Source organism: Nomascus leucogenys, chromosome 10 (assembly GCF_006542625.1).
Source record: "Nomascus leucogenys isolate Asia chromosome 10, Asia_NLE_v1, whole genome shotgun sequence".
In the NCBI taxonomy this organism is placed as follows: Eukaryota; Metazoa; Chordata; class Mammalia; order Primates; family Hylobatidae; genus Nomascus; species Nomascus leucogenys.
The window spans coordinates 99,755,561-99,777,791 of record NC_044390.1 but is presented as its reverse complement, the minus strand read 5'-3'; the positions used below and the strand labels follow the sequence as shown (position 1 = coordinate 99,777,791).

General features: G+C 53.9%; 2 protein-coding genes across 3 annotated transcripts in view; one reads left to right on the top strand and one right to left on the bottom strand.

Annotated features, from left to right (window-relative positions):
* ANKLE2 (ankyrin repeat and LEM domain containing 2) overlaps positions 1–1,821 on the top strand; it is a 37,974-nt gene extending 36,153 nt beyond the window's left edge. The window contains exon 13 of the mRNA XM_030821743.1: positions 59–1,821. Coding sequence (XP_030677603.1) covers positions 59–260 — 202 coding nt within the window. The 3' untranslated portion in view covers positions 261–1,821. The remainder of the gene's footprint in view (positions 1–58) is intronic.
* Positions 1,822–6,109: 4,288 nt separating this feature from the next.
* On the bottom strand, positions 6,110–17,108 carry PGAM5 (PGAM family member 5, mitochondrial serine/threonine protein phosphatase). Of its 2 annotated transcripts, none has more exons than XM_030821739.1 (6): positions 16,842–17,108; positions 12,933–13,111; positions 9,651–9,776; positions 9,416–9,504; positions 9,094–9,227; positions 6,110–6,755 (listed from the first exon to the last, which is right to left on the bottom strand). In XM_030821739.1, exons 1-6 carry the CDS (start codon positions 17,030–17,032, stop codon positions 6,605–6,607), a joined length of 870 nt encoding a protein of 289 aa, XP_030677599.1. In that variant the 5' UTR covers positions 17,033–17,108; the 3' UTR covers positions 6,110–6,604. The 2 variants fall into 2 exon arrangements, with proteins under 2 accessions (XP_030677599.1, XP_030677600.1); XM_030821740.1 differs by having other exon boundaries at positions 9,094–9,224.
* Positions 17,109–22,231: the final 5,123 nt, after the last annotated feature.

The following is a 22,231-nucleotide window of genomic DNA, read 5'->3' as shown; positions in this document are numbered from 1 at the left end:
CTCGCTGTTCATCTCCAGGCCCGCCCGTCTGCTAACAGTTCTTTCTTGCTTTCTGCAGTTGGCCCAGTCCCACGGTGAAAGGAAAGTTCAAGTCTCAGCTGCCAGATCTCAGTGGCCCTCACAGCTACAGTCCGGGGAGAAACAGCGTGGCTGGAAGCAACCCCGCAAAGCCGGGCCTGGGCAGTCCTGGGCGCTACAGCCCCGTGCATGGGAGCCAGCTCCGCAGGATGGCGCGCCTGGCTGAGCTTGCCGCCCTGTAGGCCCGGCGCTGGGCTCTCGGTTTGTTCTTCGTTTTTAAAGAAGGAAGGGTCATATGTTTATTGCTAAACTGTCAAAAACGAATATATTCTGATTAAATTATTACTCCTCACTTTGAGGGTGTGAGAATTTTAGAAGATTTAAATGTTCTATATAAAACTTAGATTTCTGATATTTTGGAAGAAGTTAGAAGTTAATGAAAGCAAACTCAAGATACCAGTTTTCTGGAAACTATCCATGTGGTAATGGTGGACTTTTTAGGTGGCAGTTTCTAGGTCTGAAATGTAGCAGAGGAAAGGGTGCTGAGGCAGTTGCAGGCAGGCAGCCCCGTACTCACCACAGCATCCGACAGACGCCGTGGACGAGGAGGGCCTGGCGGAGGCGTGAGCACCGATGTCCCCCCGATACCTGCGCTCACCAAGATGAACTATTTGCCGCCCTGTCTTTTCCTGGGGGGTGGTGGTGGCATGTGATGGTGGCAGAGTCCCTGTTGGTTCATCCGTGGGTCTCATGGTTCAGACAGAGTGAGGTGGACGACAGGGATCAGGGAGCCAGGAGTGCGCCTCAGATTCACAGCAACCATTATAATTTGGGTTGTTCGGAATATTTAAATTACTGATCAGAAGATAAAAGTAGCTTTTCTCTTGGGAAGTCTTGCGGCCCGTGGGAGTGATGCCAGGAGCAACACAGAGCTCAGCAGCAGTGGTGCCAGGGTGTTCCCTGTTTCCTCAGCACGAGCCTTCACCACCTACTTCATTCAGGGGCCAGTGTAGCAGGAATACAATGTATAAATTGTTCTGTTTTGAAATTTATCCTGAGGCTTTGTTGAGCACAAATGATGATACGATAAAGGTATCCTTTATTTTGGAACTCATTTCAGCTGGGATCTCCTGTGTGCAGTGTGTTGCATTTAGGTTTGAGTCCCATCTTGGTTTCTTGCTGTGTTGACTGTAGCCTTCACCTTGGCTTGAATGAAGGTCTGTGGTTGGAATGTGTGAGGAGCCACCGATGTGCTCAGGAGGTGCTAACTGGAGGTCGGTTTCTTCCTGGGTGTTACGGGCAACTGCTCACACAGTTGTTTCTCTGTGAACATTTCCAGTGTTTAATCCAAAATGAAAACCCAGCAATGCTTCTGCTAACTTCAGTGCCTTTTATAAATCATTTTTAAATTTCCTGAACTTGCTTTTTGAGGATATACAGTGATATTAAGTAGACGCAGGATTGTTTTTGTTTGTAAAAATTCTGAATTGAAACTTTGTTTAAAAAAAAGGCTTATTTCCTATGACAAGAGGTAGGTCAGGAATATTGGAATCAAGATTTAAATGTTAAAATTCGATTTTGTTACACAGGGTGTCTTCATTTGTTTTATAGCAGACAAGATCTAGATCCCAGACAGAAACAACACATGCTATTCTAAAAAGCAGCATTTTAAAAGGCACCTTGGTTCTCAAAAGAAATCAGAATATGGATATTCGTAGTGATGATCTGTTTTCTCTAAAATCTTACCGTATTGTCTGTATATGGTTGTAAATTCAAATGGAAAGTAAAAGGTTTTGGCCCTGATTTTGCATGTGGACCACTGCTCCTGATTTCCCAGGTCTTAGGCCGCCTTTGACCGTTTCTCCGTTTGTTTGTGAGCGGCGATTCCAGTCCCAACGGAGGCATTCGCGTGTGTCCCGGGGGGTTATGTCCTTCACAGAACACTTAATGAAATGAATTACTTCAAAACCGCGTGGTAATAATTGTAAGCTTTCGCAAAGATCCCTCACCTGTGCCCAGGCACACGGCACTGTTTTGGTTGGATGGCCATCAACATGGGCGCCCTCAGATTCACTTGCTGTTTCTAGGCCCCTTTCTTGACTAACTCAGTTGTGAAAGACTTTCTGGCATCCGTTAAAAGAGCACAGATTTTACCGTTGCTCTTGGCAGTGGGAAACCTTGGTGACATTAACAGTTGCTGTGGTGGCTTTGGTTGGAAAGTGCCCTGCTCTAGCGTGGTGGCAGCTGTTGAGGGAGGCGCCCGGTGAGTCTGCTGCTCGTTTCTGGGGTAAAAGCAGCCATGGTGCTGCGTACCAGCCGTGGGAGTGCCAGCGGCGCCGTGGCAGAGACCACAGCCAGGTCCTCCAGAGCCGTGTGGATGTTTCCAGAAGCCTGCAGTTTTCCCAGGGAAGGGCTGATGGTGGAACCCTCGTTGGGGCCCGACTGTGCGTGTGGGGCGCAGGCGTGTGTCGTGGTTGGAAACCTTGTGACTGCTCCAGCTGCAGACTGCCCCGCCAAGAAAAGGCTTTGGGATAAATGTCGGCAGTGGCCGCTGGCAGCTGGCTGCCATCCGGTGGCATTGCTGTTCCCACCAGTCTCATTGAGGCTTCTGGTGTGCAGTTTTCACTTTGGCCAGACTGAGGGTATCGTTACTAACATTTGAGAGGTCTTCAGTCTGTCCCAAAAGGGGAGACAGTTTCCATCGTTGACGTCGCTGAGCCCCTGTAACTCACCCAGTCCAGACGCCCTCAGCCTTCCCCTCCTGCGGCTCCCTCCACGCAGGCGTTCACAACATGCACAACACACACGCTCCCTGGGGGCTGCCCTGGCATGGGTCAGCTCCCCACTCTCCTGCCTGCCCCTCCCTGCCTTCTCCCCGGCCATGCCTGCCCTGAGTCCAGCATTCAGAAATTAGACCCCCACCAGCTACCAGCCAAACCGGGAGCCATCCTCACTCCCAAATGCAGAAGACTGGAAAAGGCCATTTAAGGAAGAACCACTTAGAACAGCAGGTATTTTAGAAGGGAAGAGTCTAGCAGGCACAGTGGCTCATGTGCTTTGGGAGGCCGCGGTGGGCAGATCACTTGAGGCCAGGAGCTCGAGACCCGTCTAGCCAGCATAGTGAAACTCATCTCTACCACAAATGCAAAAATGAGCCAGGTGCAGTGACGCATGCCTGTAGAACGAGCCACTTGGGAGGCTGAGACATGAGAATCGCTTGAGCCTGGAAAACGGAGGTCGTAGTGAGCCGAGATGGTGGCACTACACTCCAGCCCGGGTGACGGAGCCAGAGTATGTCTCAAAAAAAGTTTGCTGGGAATTTACTCTAGAAAAAGAAACTAAAAATTATTTAAAGTTTCAAGAAACTTAGGTAATCATCTATGGCCATACTACCCTGAACACACCCAGTCTCTCTGATCTTGACAGATAAGCAGGGCCTGGTTAGGACTTGGAGTGGTGGCTGCCTGGGAATACCAAGGGCTGTAGACTTGAAAAACAAAAATACAGGTTATCATTGCTGTATGCTCTTAAAGAATTAGTCACACACTGAGTTTGTGGCTTAACTTTTCAAAATCCTGACTTCAAATCTGACTTAAGCAGCATAATCAGGTTTTCTTTCCTTTTGGGTATTTTTTTTTTTTTTGCAGAAGCATTTGAAGACTCTGGGTCACTGGTTTCTTGTGATCCCTTGAAAACTGCTCATGGTCTCCCGTCCGCCTCCCCCTTTAGACCAGGTCGTCTGTCCAGATCTTCACGTGAGTGGGACTCATGTCTATGGCGTGAGCGGTGGGAGTGGCTGTGGGCTGCATAGGGCGTCGGGGCCCACTGACGTGTGGTCATTCCACATTGTGATGAGCATCGCTGCCCAGCAAACCTGCACCTGCTCTGAGCATTGCCTCAGTGCTAGGCGTGCTGGCCCCACTCCCACCTCCAGGCTTTCCCACTTTACAGAGGAGCTGGGGCTCTAAGCAAAGCAAAGGCTTAGGCCTGCAGCGCTGCCCCATCCCGGGAGGCCCAGCGCTGGGGCTGTGGCGTGGGTGCCCTGTGCAGCTGACTTGGAGTATCCCAGACTCCTTCCTCGCGAGTCTTGCTCCTGTCTGAGGTCACACGTGAGTGTGCCTGGTATTTGTTTTTGAAGTTGGCGCGGCAGTGGCTTATCAAACTATTTCTAGACAATAGTGTATGGTTGCTGTGGCTGTTGTCTCCACAACCATCGGTCAGTCTTGCCGTCCTGGTCAGGGATTCGGAAAGGGCCCAGGCCACTGGCGGAAGTCCTCTCAGCAGGCAGCCTGTGCGACGCAGGTAGAGGTGTCAGCCACAGGGGGACAGGACGCTGTGCAAGGAGTTCTGGTGATATCATCGTTTCTCACACTGCACAAGTTTCCTTTTTTTTTTCTTTTTAGATGGCGTCTCGCTCTGTTGCCCAGGCTGGAGTGCAGTGGAGCAATCTCGGCTCACTGCAAGCTCCGCCTCCCGGGTTCAAGCGATCCTCCTGCCTCAGCCTCCTGAGTAGCTGGGATTACAGGCGCCCGCCACGCCTGGCTAATTTTTGTATTTTTAGTAGAGATGGGGTTTCACCATGTTGGTCAGACTGATCTTGAACTCCCGATCTCACGATCCACCTGCCTGGGCCTCCTAAAGTGCTGGGATTACAGATGTGAGCCACCATGCCTGGCCGAAGTTTCCCGTTTTTAACACAGTCACAACTAGTCCTTTTAAAAAAAACAGTAAAATTTTATTATGCAATCATTTCCAAAGTAGACAGAGAAATAGATCAGATATCCCAATTGTATCGACTACAGAAAATAATAGTCACAACCACTTCATAGAAATTGTACTGTTTTTCCTAAATTAACAGAGTATCTGGGTACACACACGGTAGCTCATGCCTGTAATCCCAGCACTTTGGGAGGCCGAGGTGGGTAGATCACGAGGTCAGGAGTTCGAGACCAGCCTGGCCAACATGGTGAAACCCCATCTCTACTAAAAATAAAAAATTAGTCAGGTGTGGTGGCGGGCGCCTGTGATCCCAGCTACTTGGGAGGCTGAGGCAGGAGAATTGTTTGAACCCAGGAGGCAGAGGTTGCAGTGAGCCGAGATTGCCCCACTGCACTACAGCCTGGGTGACAGAGCGAGACTCCGTCTCCAAAAAAAAAAAACCACACATTTAATCCCTAAGCATAAAAGATTAACCGGAGGCAAACTAAGATTGAGCTGTCAATCTGGAATATTTTACTCAATAAGGGTAACCCCCTATCGGGCTGTCACTAGCATGTCACCTCAGCCGAGACTAGCATGAAGGTCAAAGGTGAAGCCGCCTCTGTAGACCCACCTCACCTGCCCTCCCCTGTCCAGTCACCTGTGCAGCTGGTTAGTCCCTCAGCCCCTAAAGGCCTAATCAAGTTGGTGAGTTCAGACCCAACATCATCAGGAATCTGTAAATTTGGAGAAACTTGTTTTCAAAGCAAAAACCCAGATGAAGAAAAAAAATTTTTTAGGCCGGGCACGATGGCTCATGCCTTTAATCCTAGCACTTTGGGAGGCCGAGGTGGGTGAATCACCTGAGGTTGGGATTTCGAGACCAGCCTGACCAATTCTATATTGGTTTCTCCACGAAACCCCGTCTTTACTAAAAATACAAAAAATTAGCCGGGTATGGTGGTGGGCGACTGTAATCCCAGCTACTCGGGAGCTGAGGCAGGAGAATCACTTGAACCCGGGAGGCAGAGGTTGTGGTGAGCCGAGATCACACCACTGCACTCCAGCCTGGGCAACAAGAGTGAAACTCTGTTTCAAAAAAACAAAAAATTGCTTTAAGTCTCCCTCGGTTGCCCAGGCTGGAGTGCAGTGACACAATCACAACTCACTGCAGCCTCCAGCTCCTGGGCCCAAGTGATCCACCCACCTCAGCTTCCCAAGTAGCTGGGACTCTAGATGCCCACGACCACACCCAGCTAAGTTTTGTATTTTTAGTAGAGGCAGGGTCTCGCTATGTTGCCTTGTCCAGGCTGGTCTTGAACTCCTGGGCTCAAGTGATCCTCCCTCCCACCCTGGCCTCCTGAGTAGCTGGGAATACAGGTGTGAGCCACTGTGCCCAGCCAGAAAATCTTTGACAAATATTTAAGTGACAAGAGGGTTTTAAGAAACTAAAAGGATGTATGAAGTGAAGTGAGTTGTGAACAGAACCTGGGTGCCCTCCTCATCCATGTGCCTCAGTCGCCCTCGTGCCTGACCGGCTTTGCCAATGGAGCACGGACCCTCAGCACGGGTCAGCTGCGGCTGCGAACGTGGTGGTCTGGGTCAGGCTTCTTTCAGGTCCCCACAACAGGCCTGACTTGTGCGTGAGACGCTTTCACCTTAAACCCCACGCCATCCTGGGGGTTCACGGTCAGGTATAAAACCCTGCAGAGAAGTCAGGCTGTCTGATCCCAACTCTCCCCTTCTCAGCCTGGTCACAAGTCAGTCCCCAGATGCAGCATTGCAGGTTTCTACTTTTCCACCGGTCTCCTTGGGAACAAAACGTAAGCGCGTGCGGCCTGTGCGGGGAGGACAGAGGGAAGAAGAGGCTGGAGCCCTGCGGGCGCCCTCAGGATCGGGTGATCTTGTCGGGAGGCATGAACCCTGTGTCCCCGAGGGTCCTGAGCGCAACTCGGCCGTTGGGTCGGATCACCAGGTGGGTGATGCTGCCGTTGTTGAGGGAGAGCCGGAGCCAGCCTTCAGGAGGAAACTGCAGCGCTCTGGGGATAGAGAGAGAGAAAGAGCACGTTAGAGCCAGGGGGCTCTGTCCTTAAAACGGGCTGGGCTAGGCCGGGTGTAGTGGCTCACGCCTGTAATCCCAGCACTTTGGGAGGCCGAGGCAGGTAGATCACGAGGTCTGGAGATCGAGACCATCCTAGCTAACACGGTGAAACCCCGTCTCTACTAAAAATGCAAAAAATTAGCCGGGCATGATGGCGGGTGCCTATAGTCCCAGCTACTCTGGAAGCTGAGGCAGGAGAATGGTGTAAACTCGGGAGGCGGAGCTTGCAGTGAGCCAAGATCGCACCACTGCACTCCAGCCTGGGCGACAAAGCAAGACTCCATCTCAAAAAAAAAAAAAGGGCTGGGCTAGAGCCAGGGGGCTGTGTCCTTAAAACAGGCCGGGCCAGGCTGCGCCAGGCTGCTGTGTTCAGTAAGAAGTCTCAGAGCAGCTTCAGGGCCGGGGTACACATCAGCCAAGCCGCTCCTGTCTTCAGTCGGGGCTTCTTGGGGAAGATCTGGCTGGGATCGACGTGAATCGATGGCTGGGATCGACGTGAATTGAGCCATCACACTTGGGGACCTGCCCTCTTTAGGACAGGGGCCCAACCCCAACTCAAGATTTGCACAGATCAGAAAAACGCTGACTTCTTACGAGGAAACACAATTTAATTTCTGCTTTTCCCATATAAAAAAAAGCAGGGAGCAGCCAGTTAGTGCAACAGGTCCCTTTCTGGGAAAGCAAAGAACGGAGATGGGATCTACCCGCCGTGGCATCTTCATGCACTTCTTAGGTACAGTTCGCATTTGCGGAAAAGCTCGGTGTTGCCATCACCGCCTCTGAGCCACCCACCGCCCTGTCTCAGTGAGCCGCATGGCCACCCTCACACTGCTTCCCGAGCCTCCTCAGGGCTGCCCGGCGGCGCCGGCCGGAACAGCACAGCCATCCTCGTGTCCAGGTGCACCTGCCTGGCCCTCACCACCGTGTTGACTCAGGTCAGCTCCACTCTCCGGCCCCGGTTATTTCTGTGCATTTTTAGCATTTGGGTCACCTTGGGCTGACTGTGTCGTGGACACACAAGGTGGTGGTGGCAGCATAGAAGCCACCCATACGGCTCATTCACAAGCACAGACAGGAGGCAACGAACGACTCACAGCAAACAGGTACTCACTTAGCCTGAGGCCACACCACCCGGAGGCTCCAACCCCCAGAAAAGCTCTATCTGGTCTGGAGCCAAGCTTGAGAATCTTGGCCCCTACATCCTCAACTTTCTGGGAGCTGCTGCTCTTCTGACCATGGTGCTCCCAGCAGCCCCAGCCCTAGTGACAGGTCCAGGTGACAGGCGGGCAGAGGCCAGGGCCCAGCCTCACACGGCATCACTGACCAGTGCCGTCCTGTCCTCCCACCACAGGACTCGTCACGCACACGAGGGCCCCCTCAGCTCTGGAGCCCACACACATATTTCCTAATGGATCCAGAGGAGAGGCAAATGTATTTCAAATTTGCATTTAGTGAGATTTGGCCAACCCTTCTGACTGTTTCAAGTACGTAACCATAGAGCTGGCCCTGCCCCCAAAGAGCTCCTTAAAGAAGTGGCTGATTACAGGGTGGTGGCAGGGAAAAGGCAACCCGAACCCGGATCATTCTGTGGTGCCGAGAGTGGGGCAGCAGGGCAGGTTGAGGGACAAGGGCCCCCCAAGGGAGCAGCCCGGGCAGCAACGTGACTCAGCTGTGGCCTCGACCCAGAGGGGAGTGGACGCCCCGCGCCGTCACGCCGGCACACAGGTGGGAGCGCCCACAGATCAGCAAGTGAAAGAGGTCAGGATCCCAGAAGCACAAAACCCCAGCAGACAACAGCGGCAGGATGCTGCCAGTGGGATCTTGCCGGAGGCAGAAGGCGGTTGGCCGAGTTTGAGGGGAAACAGGATGTTCAATTACAAAGGGAAAATAACCAGGGCTGTGTGACGTCCAGCATGCACCGTGCCCAGGATCCCCACCGAGCACGCGCCCCGCCCAGGACCCCACCCAGCACAGACCCCGCCCAGGACCCCACCCAGGACGCACCCCGCCCAGGACCCCACCCAGGACACCACAGGGGCTCCTCTGTGTCTGCACAACCCTTGCCCAAAACACACTCATGAGAAGCTCCAAGTAACACGCCACCTACTGTGTAACTGACTAGGACTTGCGGGGAGTGGACGACCAGGGGCTGGAGAGGGCTGACTAGGGTGGCATCGGCAGTGGAAAGGGGTCTCGCTCAGCTTCTCCTTCCTTCCTCATGCTTTTCTCTAAGTCTGAAATTATTTTAGGCCACGCCCAGCCCAGCAGCTGCCTACCTGCACACAATGTAGCGGATGACGTTGGCGTGACAAATGAAGATCTCGTAACTGTCCTCCTCCTGCCTGGCATCTGCGCGGTGGATGTAGTTCCGGAAGGCGGCCTCGATCCGGGCTCCGTCTTCGTAATACTGCTGGGGGCAGAGTGAGGAACCGTCAGTGTGGAAGTACATGGGCAAGGCGGGCGTCAGGAGGACAGACCCCATCGCCGCCCGGGGAAGCCCGTGGGATGGCCGGGCACGTGGTGGATGGTGAGCCCAGTAGGGCCGCCTTGCCCAGGGAAGGCGAGGGTGACACAGCTGCTCCCTGGGGAGGTTTTTACCACAGCTTCCGGCTTCCAGTGAGACACGGGCGGGTCTGGCTCGATGGGGGCGCCTTCCCGCAGCAGGTCTGTGCTGACTTTGCACACGCCTGGGGAGAAGCACAGTGAAGCTCTGGGTGAGGCAGCCCCGCCGGCGGAGATGCTGTGACCTCCCGGTGGCCAGGAGCTCAGGCCGGGGCCCTGCCACGGGCAGTCCACTGCTGCCAAGCATGGAGGCCCCGTGCCCAGCACTCACCTGGCAGGTGCCGGCTGATGATATCGGTGGTCTCTATGGCGCGGGTCATAGAGGAATGGACGATTTTATTAAACTTCAACCCCAAGCTTGCGAGGCGGAGCCCAGTGAGTTCAGCCTGCTCCCGACCTGGAAGGTGAAAGGCACCTGAGTGTTGCACCTGCACCCCCTCCTCCAACCGCAAACACCCCTCCTCCCCCCACACCCCCCTCCCCCCCCCCCCCCCCCCCCCCCCCCCCCCCCCCCCCCCCCCCCCCCCCCCCCCCCCCCCCCCCCCCCCCCCCCCCCTCCTCCCCCCCGCAAACACCCCCTCCCCCCCCCCCCTCCTCCCCCCCAACACGCCCTCCTCCTCCCCCGCAAACACGCCCTCCTCCTCCCGCAAACACCCCTCCTCCCCCCGCAAACACCCCTCCTCCTCCCCGCAAACACCCCTCCTCCCCCGCAAACACCCCTCCTCCCCCGCAAACACGCCCTCCTCCCCCGCAAACACGCCCCTCCTCCTCCCCGCAAACACGCCCTCCTCCTCCCCCGCAAACACCCCCCCCCCCCCCCCCCCCCGCACACCCCTCCCCCCCCCCCCCCCCCCCCCCCTCCCCCCGCAAACACGCCCTCCTCCCCCGCAAACACGCCCTCCTCCTCCCGCAAACACGCCCTCCTCCCCCCCCCCCCCCCCCCCCCCCCCCCCCCCCCCCCCCCCCCCCCCCCCCCCCCCCCCCCCCCCCCCCCCCCCCTCCCCCCGCAAACACCCCTCCTCCTCCCCGCAAACACGCCCTCCTCCTCCCGCAAACACGCCCTCCCCACAAACCGCCCTCCTCCCCCGCAAACACGCCCTCCTCCTCCCGCAAACACCCCCTCCTCCCCCAAACACCCCTCCTCCCGCAAACACGCCCTCCTCCAACCGCAAACACCCCCTCCCCCCGCAAACACCCCCCTCCCCCCGCAACACCCCTCCCCCCGCAAACCCCCCCCTCCCCCAAACACCCCCCTCCCCGCAAACACCCCCTCCTCCCCCCGCAAACACGCCCTCCTCCGCCCATAAACACGAGCCTGGATCAGGCAGCAAGCTCAGCCCATGGCTCCTGCCCTCCCTAGGCTTGGGCCTCAGGGGGCGGCACTCAACTGTCTTCACCCCCATACAGGAAAAAAAAAATGCATCTGATTCCATCAATGGCAGCAGCAAGCAAACCGGACGGTGGCTGGCGCTTGGTGGGGCCCAGGGGTGGTTTCTGGGTCCCCCCCGTGTCACCCTCACTCAACTATGCCCAAAACCTGAGCCTCAGGGGCCCCCAGCCACGTGCCATGACGGAGGCCAACACAGCGGGACCTAAACACCCGAGCTGCTACGTGGGGCCGGACACCAGTGCAGATGCCTTTTCTCTTGTGAGCTTCTGCATCCAGGTGAAAACGCCCTCAGGAAGGCCGAATCCACTGGATGCAGCCACATCTGCGTCTGTCACTCCACTTTCTTTGTGTACAAGCAGCCGGGACAGCTCTGGGGGCTGGGGGGAGGCGTCTGTGGAGGACAGCCCTGCACATTTTTACTATTTGAATTTTTAATATGTGTATGAACAGACACTATCCCATTTGAAGAACTTTTCAAAATGTAAACTCGACCTTAGCCCACCCCACATTTCCTTCTCTAGGCAGGCATTTCTTCTACAGCTCCACCCACACAGGGACACAAGGACAAGGTGGAAGGACCCTCCTGGACGCTGTCTATGCAGCGTCTGCAAGTGGGGACAGGCGGGATCCTGTTGCTCAGTCCCGCCTGTTCAACAGGGCATTAAGAGGCAGACACCAGGCCGGGCGCGGTGGCTCACACCTGTCACCCCAGCACTTTGGAAGGCTAAGGCAGGCGGATTACTAGGTCAGGAGTCTGAGACCAGCATGGCCAATATGGTGAAACCCTGTCTCTACTAAAAACACACACAAAAAAATCAGGCCGGGCGCGGCGGCTCACGCCTGTAATCCCAGCACTTTTGGAGGCCGAGGCGGGCGGATCACGAGGTCAGGAGATCGAGACCATCCTGGCTAACACGGTGAAATCCCGTCTCTACTAAAAATACAAAAAACTAGCAGGGCATGGCAGCGTGTGCCCGTAGTCGCAGCTACTTGGGAGCCTGAGCAGGAGAATTGCTTGAACCCCGGAGGCAGAGGTTGCAGTGGGCCAAGATCGCGTCACTGCACTCCAGCCTGGGTAACAGAGCAGGACTATGTCTCAAAACAAAACAAACAAAAAAGCAGACGCCAGGCATCAGGCCTGTGAGTACCGCAGAGAAGGGTCTTTGGCAGCAGGTCCAGGTGAGCAGCCGAGGGCACAAGCCACGCCGCTTTCCAAGGCATCAAGCAGGTATAAAACCCCTGCTGGGATATGCACTGCATTTGGTCTCACGCAAACAAGATCTGTCCAACATTTGCTAAAAGTTAAGGGCTTTTTTTTGAGACGGAGTCTCACTCTGTCACCTAGGCTAGAGTGCAGTGGTGCAATCTTGGCTCACTGCAACCTCCACCTCCCAGGGTCAAGTGATTCTCCTGCCTCAGCCTCCTTAGTAGCTGGGATTACAGGTACCTGCCACCGCACCCGGCTAATTTTTGTACTTTTAGTAGAGACAAGGTTTTGCCCTGTTGGCCAGGCTGGTCTCAAACTCCTGACCTCAGGTGATCCACCTGCCTCGGCCTCCCAAAGTGTTGGGATTACAGGCGTGAGCCACCATGCCTGGCCAAGGTAAGGACATTTTTATTTTTATTTTTTTTTTGAGACGGAGTCTTGCTCTGTCGCCCAGGCTGGAGTGCAGTGGTGCAATCTCGGCTCACTGCAAGCTCCGCCTCCAGGGTTCACACCATTCTCCTGCCTCAGCTCCCCAAGTAGCTGGGACCACAGGCGCCCGCCACCGCACCTGGCTAATTTTTGTACTTTTAGTAGAGATGGGGTTTTGCCGTGTTGGCCAAGCTGGTCTCAAATTCCTGACCTCAGGTAATCCGCCCGCCTCGGCCTCCCAAAGTGCTGGGATTACAGGTGTGAGCCACCGCACCCCGCCAAGGTAAGGACATTTTGAAAAGCTTGTCTTCTGTCCAAGTTCAGCTGACAGTTACTGGTAATAACAATGTGATTCAGGGGTGATGGTCTCAGACTTGGGTCCCAGTGCCCCAAGCACTTTCAAGAAAGCTGACCAAGGGGGTCCGTGGAGGACCTGCACCCAGTCAGATAACCAAGGCGCCAGCAGAGGATATGCACCTGGCCACATAACCAATGGGGTCCGCGGAGGATCTGAACCCACCACATACCCAGCGGGGTCAGAGTGCGGTCCTTCTCCAGGGAGCCATCCACGTGGTACTGGGAATGCCTGATGAGGAAGATGTGCCGTGTGGCCTTGGCTTTGTAGTGGTCCAGCTTGGACGCCAGCTCTTCTTCCCCAGATTCCACGTTCCTCTTCCGCACGTTGATCAGAGACAGTGGTTCTCGCCTGATGTTGAAATACAAGATACATCCTTGTGACCTCTGTTGCCAAGTTTGAGTTTTTCTGACAAGATGTTATTTCCAAATTGGAGGCCTCTGAGCATACCGCCACTGTCCCTCCCACAAAGCTAGTGCCAGGCCTGTTCTGAGTGATGCACTGGAGAGCAAAACAGACAAGCAAAGCCCTGTGCACCTTCTTCTCTAATGAGAGGCAGACAGTGAACAGCAAGAGACAGACTACCCCGAACGCAACTGTGGGTACGGAGAACGCCAGGCTAGGAAAGAGGACGGCGGCTATCGGGGGGCAGGCGCAAAGTGTCCACGGGGCCAAGATGGCCTCCCTGACCATGACGCTTCAGCAGAGAGTAGAACTGCAATGCCCAAAAGCAGCCACTACCTATGAGGATGTTTCAATTCAAAATTTAAGCAAAAATTAAATAAAATTAAAACATCATGTCCTCAGTCATACTAAGCATATTTTAGACCCTCAGGCCGGGTGCAGTGGCTCACACATGTAATCCCAGCATTTGGGAGGCTGAGGTGGGCAGATGAACTGAGGTCAGGAGTTCAGTACTAGCCTGGCCAACATGGTGAAATCCCACCTCTACTAAAAATAGAAAAAATTAGCTGGGCTTGGTGGCACACGCCTGTAATCCCAGCTATTTGAAAGGCTGAGGCAGGAGAATCGCTTGAACCTGGGAGGCGGAGGTTGCAGAGAGCTGAGATCGGGCCGCTGCACTCCAGCCTGGGCGACAGAGTGAGACTCCGCCTCAGAAAATAAACACTCAGTGAGGAAGAAAACATTCCCATTATGAAAGCCTGTTCCAGAGCTGCTGGAATCTGAAAAAGAGTGGATCCCAGCACTCTGGGAGGCTGAGGTGGGCAGATCACTTGAGCCCAGGAGTTCAAGACCAGCCTGGGCAACATAGGGGGACCCCGTCTCTACAAAAATATTAAAAAATTAGCCGGGCAAGGTGGTCCGCAGATGTAGTCTCAGCTACTCAGGAGGCTGAGGTGGGAGGATTGCTTGGGCCTAGGAGGGAGCCATGATCTTGCCACTGCACTGCGCTCCAGCCTGGGCAACAGAGCGAGACCCTGTCTCAACAGCAACAAAAAAAGTTCAACGCAGCAGAGCTGGGAATAGCAAAAGTTGAACCTGCTGGTATTTACTCACTGAGACAGTGGCAGAAAAGGAAGCTGTGGAAGGGCACGATGGTGACTCGAGGGCTCCATTTGGGCCACGCTGACCTCGGGGCCTGTCATAAACCAGGCCAAGACTCAAATTGGCAGGTTTGGGGGAGTCAGGCTGACCCAGAGAAAATATTTGGGAGCTATAGGCACAGAGACAGGAAGCCGTAAACTGCATGAGACCTCCAGGAAGAAGCTGGAGATTTCACCAGATGAGGCTCTGGAACTTTCCAATGTGGACACATGAGACTCAAGAAGAAACACGCTGTCTTCTAGCACCTTCCTGTAGCTGCTCATGCCTTCTGTCTGTACGAGTCTTTGCCAGCCCACAAGGCCCAATTCACTTCTCTCCAGACATGACAAGCAAATACAGAACACCTGCTTAAAAGAGAAAGGCTGAGCTCAGCTCCCGGTTCTACTTCAAGTTCTTTTTTTTTCTTTTTTTGAGACAGAGTTTCACTCTGTCACCCAGGCTGGAGTGCAGTGGCGTGATCTGGGCTCACTGCAGCCTCCACCTCCTGGGTTCAAGTGATTCTCCTGCCTCAGCCTCCCGAGTAGCTGGGACTACAGGTGCGTGCCACCATGCCTGGCTAATTTTTTTGTATTTTTAGTAAATACAGAGCGTCACCATGTTGGTCAGGCTGGTCTCGAACTCCTGACCTCAAGTGATCCGCCCGCCTCAGCCTCTCAAAGTGCTGGGATTATAGGCGTGAGCCACCGCACCCAGCCTACTTCAAGTTCTTTAACGGCAGAGTGAATCTGTTTCCTTAAAAAGACCTAAGAAATTCAGAATATTGATTCAGAATTTCTGATTTTTTGGAATTCTGATTTTAAAAAAAGAATATAACAGGCTGGGCATGGTGGTTCATGCCTGTAATCCCAGCACTTTGGGAGGCCGAGGCGGGAGGATCACCTAAGGTCGGGAGTTCAAGACCAGCCTGACTGACATGGAGAAACCCCGTCTCTACTAAAAATACAAAATTAGCTGGGCATCATGGCGTGTGCCTGTAATCCCAGCTACTTGGGAAGCTGAGGCAGGAGAATCGCTTGAACCTGGGAGGCGGAGGTTGCAGTGAGCCGAGATTGCACCATTGCACTCCAGCCTGGGCAACAAGAGCGAAACTCCGTCTCAAGAAAAAAGAAAAGAAGGAAAAAGAATGTAACTCCAGTCTAATCATGAGAAAACCTTCAGAGAAGTCTCAGCTGAGGGACCTTCTACCAAACCGACCAGGACACCTCAAACAGTCATGATCGTCAAAACAAGTCTGAGAAATTGTTGCAGCTAAAACGTGCCTAAGGAGGCATGAAGACTACTTGTCATGTGGGACCCTAGAACAGAACAGCAGGTAAAAGCTGAGGAAATCTCAATGAAGCATGAACCTTAGTTAATAGTAATGTATTATAAACTAATATAATAATATAACTATAATTAATAATGTATATTATTTTGGCTCATTAATTTTGATACATACACCATGCTTAGTGCATGATGCTAATAATAGAGGCAATAAGGTTAACAAACGATAAAAATCTAACAAAGTACCTAACGCAACCACAGTAGTAAGTATAATTCTGTGCCCCCTTTCGCAAAGTACTGAGTATAATGAGGAGTTAGGACTGGGCAAACCATCCTTGCCTCTAGAGCAGTCCTGGCCGACAGAAACGGAATGCCAGCAACATGTGAAATTATAAATTTTCTAACAGCAACATTTTAAAAAGGTGAATTTCGATCATATTTTTAATTCAATATGCTAAAAATAGTATTTCAACACATAACTAATGTTAAAAACCTGCACTACTTTTTTTTTTTTTTTCCTTTGGGACAGGCGCTGTTGCTCAGGCTGGAGTGAAGTGGCGGGATCTCGGCTCACACTGTGCAGCCTGGGACCCCTGGACTCAAGGGATCCTCCTACCTCAGCCTCCCGAGTAGCTGGGACCACAGGCGCGCGCCACCTGGCTCGGCTAATTTTTTTTTGTATTTTTTTGTAGAGATGGGGGTCTCACTTTGTTGCCCAGGCTGGTTTCAAATTTCTGGGCTCAAGCGATCCTCCGGCCTCGGCCTCCCAAACGCTGGGATTAGAGGCGTGAGCTACCGCACCCGGCCGTGCTTGCGTTAAGTTTAAATTGACGTAAACTAAGCATTCCCTTCAGGAATCACACCAGCCATATTTCAAACGCTCAATAACCACACGCGGCTCGCGGGCGCGCTCCTGCAAACACCCCTGGAGGAGGCCCGGTTTCCACCCCAGCCTCGCCCCGGCCCGCGCTCCGGCGATGGCACCCAGGACGGACTCGCAGGGGCGGGGAGAAGGGCGAGGACGCGACGGAGCCCGGCCCACAGAAGCCGGCGGGAAGGGTCCGCCGCCCCCAGAACCCTCCGCGCAGAGCGGCCCCGGAAAGCGGATCCTCCGCTGGGGGAAGCGGACGGCGACCCCAGATCTCGACCCGATCGCAACCTTAAACCTGGTCCCGATCCCGATCCCGATCCCAAGGGTAACACCGGCCCTGACCCCCATCCCGACCCCGGCCCCAACCAGCCCCGCGCGCACCTGTCCCAGTTGGGGTCCCAGACGCCGGGGCCCGGCCGCGCGCCCCCCGCCCAGGCCGGCGGCTCAGCCGGGCGCGGCTCTGCGTCCCCGCCTGCGCGCGGCTTCCCTACCGCCACGGCCGAGAAGAGCACGGCGGCCGAGCCCCCGGCCAGCCCGCAGGCCGCCAGCTGCAGCGCCTGCCGGAACGCCATGCCGTCCGCTCCCGCGCCGGCCCGCGCAGGCGCCCACGGCCCCGACGGCGCTCCGCAAGGGACACGCTTCCCCGGGCTGCCGCTTCCGGGCGGCAGGGGCGGAAGTCCCGCCTCCTGGGGAGGGGCAGCCTTCCAGGAAGGGGCGTTTTCGCGGAACCACCTGCCCGGCCACCCTCCAGTCCCGTCACTTGTGCTCGCGAGCGCCGGTGCGCGCAGGGTTGTGGGGACGCCGGGAGGGCGGCGCGGTGCTTTCCAGAAGGTTCCGCACCGGAAGCGCCTGCCCAGGCCGGAGGCTGGGTGCAGGGGCGGAGACGCGGAGAACTTGGGACCCTGGTTTAAGGGAGCTGGGAAACTGCCGCAGGTTTGTTTAAACGATATTTTTTTGGTGGCGGAACACGAAATAAAGTTTTCCGTCGGCGCCGTTCCTGCATGTGCGGTTCAAGCGGCCTGAAGTGCGTTCAGGTTCGGCCGGGCTGTCCCTCCTGCTGGTGCCGACCCCTCAACCCCGGGCCGAACACCGTCCTCTCCTGCGGGACAGTCTTTCTATGGCCGGCGCGTTTCGCTTAGCAGGGTCCTCAGAGGGACCGCTTTAGAGCCTGGGTTTCCTTCCAGGGGAACCAGCGCTCCCTGCGTGGACCGACCCCACCGCTTACCCACTGTTAGACGCTTGCCCTGTTGCCATCTCCTCGCTAGCGTGAACAGTGCTGCGTGCAGATCTCTTTCATTTATTGTTTTGCGTCTGCACCCAGAAGTGGGATTGCTGGACCATCTCTGCCCATTTTAAAATTGGGAAATGACATGATCTGATTTAAGCTATTTAAAAATCACTTGGGCCTGGGCTCAGTGGCTCACCCCTGTAATCACAACACTTTGGGAGGCCGAGACAGGCGGATCACCTGAGGTCAGGAATTCGAGACCAGCCTGGCCAACATGGTGAAACCCGGTCTCTACTAAAAATACAAAAATTAGCCGGGCACGGTGGCTCCAGCCCGTAATACCAGCTACTCAGGAGGCTGAGGCAGGAGAGTTGCTTGAACCCAGGAAGCGGAGGTTGCAGTGAGCTGAGATTGCCTCACTGCACTCCAGCCTGGGCAACAGTGAAACAATGTCTCAAAAAAATAAAAATAAAAAAACTAAATGTTTCCACAGAAATACCGAGACTTCTGCTTAAACAGGCTTTCTTCAACCTGTACGCTTCCAGTTAGATCTGCTTCTTCCAGGTCATTTACTAAAAATGATAGGAAGATTTAAAAAATAAAAATAAAAGGAAGGCCCGGCGCGGTGGCTCACGCCTGTAATCCCAGCACTTTGGGAGGCCGAGGTGAGCGGATCACGAGGTCACGTGCTCGAGACCATCCTGGCTAACATGGTGAAACCCCGTATCCACTGAAAATACAAAACAAAAAAATTGCAGGGCATGGTGGCAGGCGCCTGTAGTCCCAGCTACTAGGGAGGCTGAGGCAGGAGGATGGCGTGAACCCGGGAGGCGGAGCTTGCAGTGAGCCGAGATCGCACCACTGCACTCCAGACTGGGCGACAGAGCGAGACTCCGTCTCAAAAAAAATAAAATAAAGGAAAATCGGGCCGGGCGCAGTGCCTCACGCTTGTAATCCCAGCACTTTGGGAGGCTGAGGTGGGCGGATCACGAGGTCAGGAGATCGAGACCATCCTGACCAACATGGTGAAACCCCGTCTCTACTGAAAATACAAAAAAGCCTGGCGTGGTGGTGCGCGCCTGTAGTCCCCGCTACTCAGGAGCCTAAGTCAAGATAATCACTTGAACCTGGGAGGCAGAGGTTGCATTAAGCCAGGATCGCGCCACTGCACTCCAGCCTGGGTGACAGAGACTCTGTCTCAAAAAAACAGAAAATCAGCCAGGCTCAGTGGCTCATGCCTGTAATCCCAGCACTTTGGGAGGCCGAGGCGGGCGGATCACCTGAGGTCAGGAGTTTGAGACCAGCCTGGCCAACATGGTGAAACCCCATCTCTACTAAAAATACAAAAATTAGCTGGTACACACCTGTAATCCCAGCTACCCACGAGGCTCAGGCAGGAGAATCGCTGGAACCCAGGAGGCAGAAGATGCAGTGAGCTGAGATCACACTACTGCACTCCAGCCTGGGTGACAGAGCAAGACTCCATCTCAAAAAATAAATAAAAAACAAAATGTAAAATCCACAAGGACATAGTTGAGTCCATAAGAACAAAGGACAGCAGATCAATCAGTTAACAAAAGTTCCAAAGCTGGAAATCAGATCTTTGTCAACCTGAGAAAATGGAACACCAGTGCCTATGTGGAAGGAAACCAGGAAGCAAGTTCATTTAATCCAGTGAGTCTGGAAGAGTCTGGGAATTGGCAGCATTAGCCTCCTGTCTGAGAGCTTGTGGGGCTGAAAGCAGGGGCATTTAGAGGAAAAGGTTGCCTTCCACATTTCGTTTCTCACCCACATGTTCAGGGGAATAGCTCACTTTCATCACCGTGGAGCACTAGAGAAAGGCCATTCCAGGGGACTTGAACAGGAGGATTCTGGATTTCAGGACACCAAGCATAGCTCAGATCGGGGATGCAGTAATAAAGATGGGATTACACAGAGTTCACATAAGGAACAGTAGGACCTCTAACCCCTTTCCTCCAGATAGACACAAGAATGTTGGCCACTAGGCTCATTCCATGCTCAGCTACCACCACCATCCTTCCCCCAACACCCTGACAAGAACTAAAGGATCCTCTGTGTGGAAACTGACCAGCCCAAGAGAAAATATTTTTTTAATGTATTTTTTACACGGGGCGCAGTGGCTCCCGCCTGTAATCCCAGCACTTTGAGCACTTGAGGCAAGCGGATCACTTGAGGTCAGGAGTTCGAGACCAGCCTGGCCAACATGGTGAAACCTCATCTCTACTAAAAATACAAAAAATTAGCAGGGCATAGTGGCACGCGCTGGTAATCCCAGCTACTCGGGAGGCTGAGCCAGGAGAATCACTTGAAAACGAGAGGCTGCAGTGAGCCGAGATCATGCCACCACACTCCAGCCTGAGCAACAGAGCGAGACTGTCTCAAAAAAAAAAAAAAAAAAAAAAAAAAAAAAAAGCCTGTTTACTGATGACTGTTCAAGTGAGTGAAACTAAAAACTCCTGGTCTCTGCTCTCCCCTGTGTACCTTGACAGCACTCCATAAAGGTGTATTCAGCGAACTGACCTGATGCGGGCTGTGGTAAGCCATATACATGATGCGAAATCTCCAGCAAATTCTCTTGACCTTGCCGTGACACTCTGATGCCCTGTGATGAGGTGGTGAAGACGGTGGCTCAGGACCTGGCTGACTGCCTCTGAATCAGGACTTGTCTCTTGCTAGCTGAGGCATCTTGCATCCCCCACATGTGGAACAGAGAAAACAATGGCACCTCCCTCAGGGCTGCTGCAGGATGAATAATGCCAACCCCGCGCAGCTCTCGCAGCTCTCAGAAGAGTTCCGGCACAAAGCAACCCTGAGCGGTGTCAGTACTGTCATCTCTGGATTCTAATCTAGAATCTGCTCTGAGATCCAGGTTCTTAATCCTCCATCATGGCAGGGGGGTGGGACTCACTGGGAAGTGGCAAGTTAGAGGGATAGTCAGAATTGTCACCTTCCGCATCAATTGCAGGAGCATCTGTTACTTTTGCAAATGCCCTAAACTTCCTTTGGGAACGACTCCACCTTAAATATTCTGAACTGAAAGAGCAGTTCTTTGAAAACCCAAGGCAAGCAGGACTTGAGCAGGCATTAGTACCACCGTCTGCACCACCACGTCCTTCACGGCATCCAGGAGCTGCAAACAGTCTAGCCACTGACGGACAGACGGACAGGCAAAATGCAGTCCACGCACACGGGAATGTTCAGCCTTTTAAGTTTTTAATTTTTATTATTTTTTAGTAGAGTGGGGGTTTCATCATGTTGGCCAGGCTGGTTTCAAACTCCTGACCTCAAGTAATCCGCCTGCCTCGGCCTCGAAAAGTGCTAGGATTACAGGCGTGAGCCACTGCATCCAGCCCTATTTTTATTTCTTATTTTATTTATTTTTTTGAGACAGTCTCACTCTGTTGCCCAGGCTGGGGTGCAGTGGCACGATCGCGGCTCACTGCAACCTCTGCCTTCCCAGTTCAAGTGATTTTCCTGCCTCAGCCTCCCAAGTAGCTGGGATTACAGGCGTGCATCACCACACCCAGCTAATTTTTTTTTTTTTTTTTTTTTTTTAAGACGGAGTCTTTCTCTGTCGCCAGGCTGGAATGCAGTGGAGCTATCTTGGCTTACTGCAACTTCTGCCTCCCAGGTTCAAGTGGTTCTCCTGCCTCAGCCTCCCGAGTAGCTGGGATTACAGGCACGTGACACCACGCCCTGCTAATTTTTTTTTTTTTTTTTGAGACGGAGTCTTGCCCTGTTGCCCAGCCTGGAGTGCAGTGGCACAATCTCGGCTCACTGCAAGCTCTGCCTCCCAGGTTCACGCCATTCTACCACCTCAGCCTCCCGAGTAGCTGGGACTACAGGTGCCCGCCACCACGCCCAGCTAATTTTTTGTATTTTTTTAGTAGAGACGGGGTTTCACCGTGTTAGCCAGGATGGTCTCGATCTCTTGACCTCGTGATCTGCCCGCCTAGGCCTCCCAAAGTGCTGGGATTACAGGCATGAGCCACCGCACCTGGCCCACGCCCTGCTAATTTTTGTATTTTTAGTAGAGACGAGGTTTCACCATGTTGGCCAGGATGGCCTCGATTTCTTGACCTCGTGATTCGCCCGCCTTGGCCTCCGGAAGTGCTGGGATTACAGGCGTGAGCCACTCTGCCCAGCCGCTAATTATTTATATTTTTGGTAGAGATAGGGTTCCACCGTGTTGGCCAGGCTGGTCTTGAACTCCTGACCTCAAGTGATCCGTCTGCCTCAGTGATCCCAGCCTCCCAAAGTGCTGGGATTGCAAGCGTGAGCCACCGAGCCTGGCCTATTTTTATTTTCTTTTAAAGAATCTTAAGGACAATCAAAAGTCAGCCTTTTTTAAAAGGAAAGAGGGCCGGGTATGTTGGCTCATGCCTGTAATCCCAGCACTTCGGGAGGCCAAGGCAGGCAAATCATGAGGTCAGGAGTTCGAGACCAGCCTGGCCAACATGGCAAAACCCTTTCTCTACTAAAGATACGAAAAATTGGCCGGGCATGGTGGTGTGCACCTGTA

What these genes read in the sequence shown, in the direction of transcription:
- PGAM5 (XM_030821739.1), bottom strand. Translation starts at nt 17,032, where the DNA reads ATGGCGTTCCGGCAGGCGCTGCAGCTGGCGGCCTGCGGGCTGGCCGGG. An exon ending in ACTGGAAGCCGGAAGCTGTG is followed by an intron (nt 9,228 to 9,415) that starts GTAAAAACCTCC and finishes CTCTGCCCCCAG; the next exon opens with CAGTATTACGAAGACGGAGC. An exon ending in ATCCGCTACATTGTGTGCAG is followed by an intron (nt 6,756 to 9,093) that starts GTAGGCAGCTGC and finishes CTCTATCCCCAG; the next exon opens with AGCGCTGCAGTTTCCTCCTG.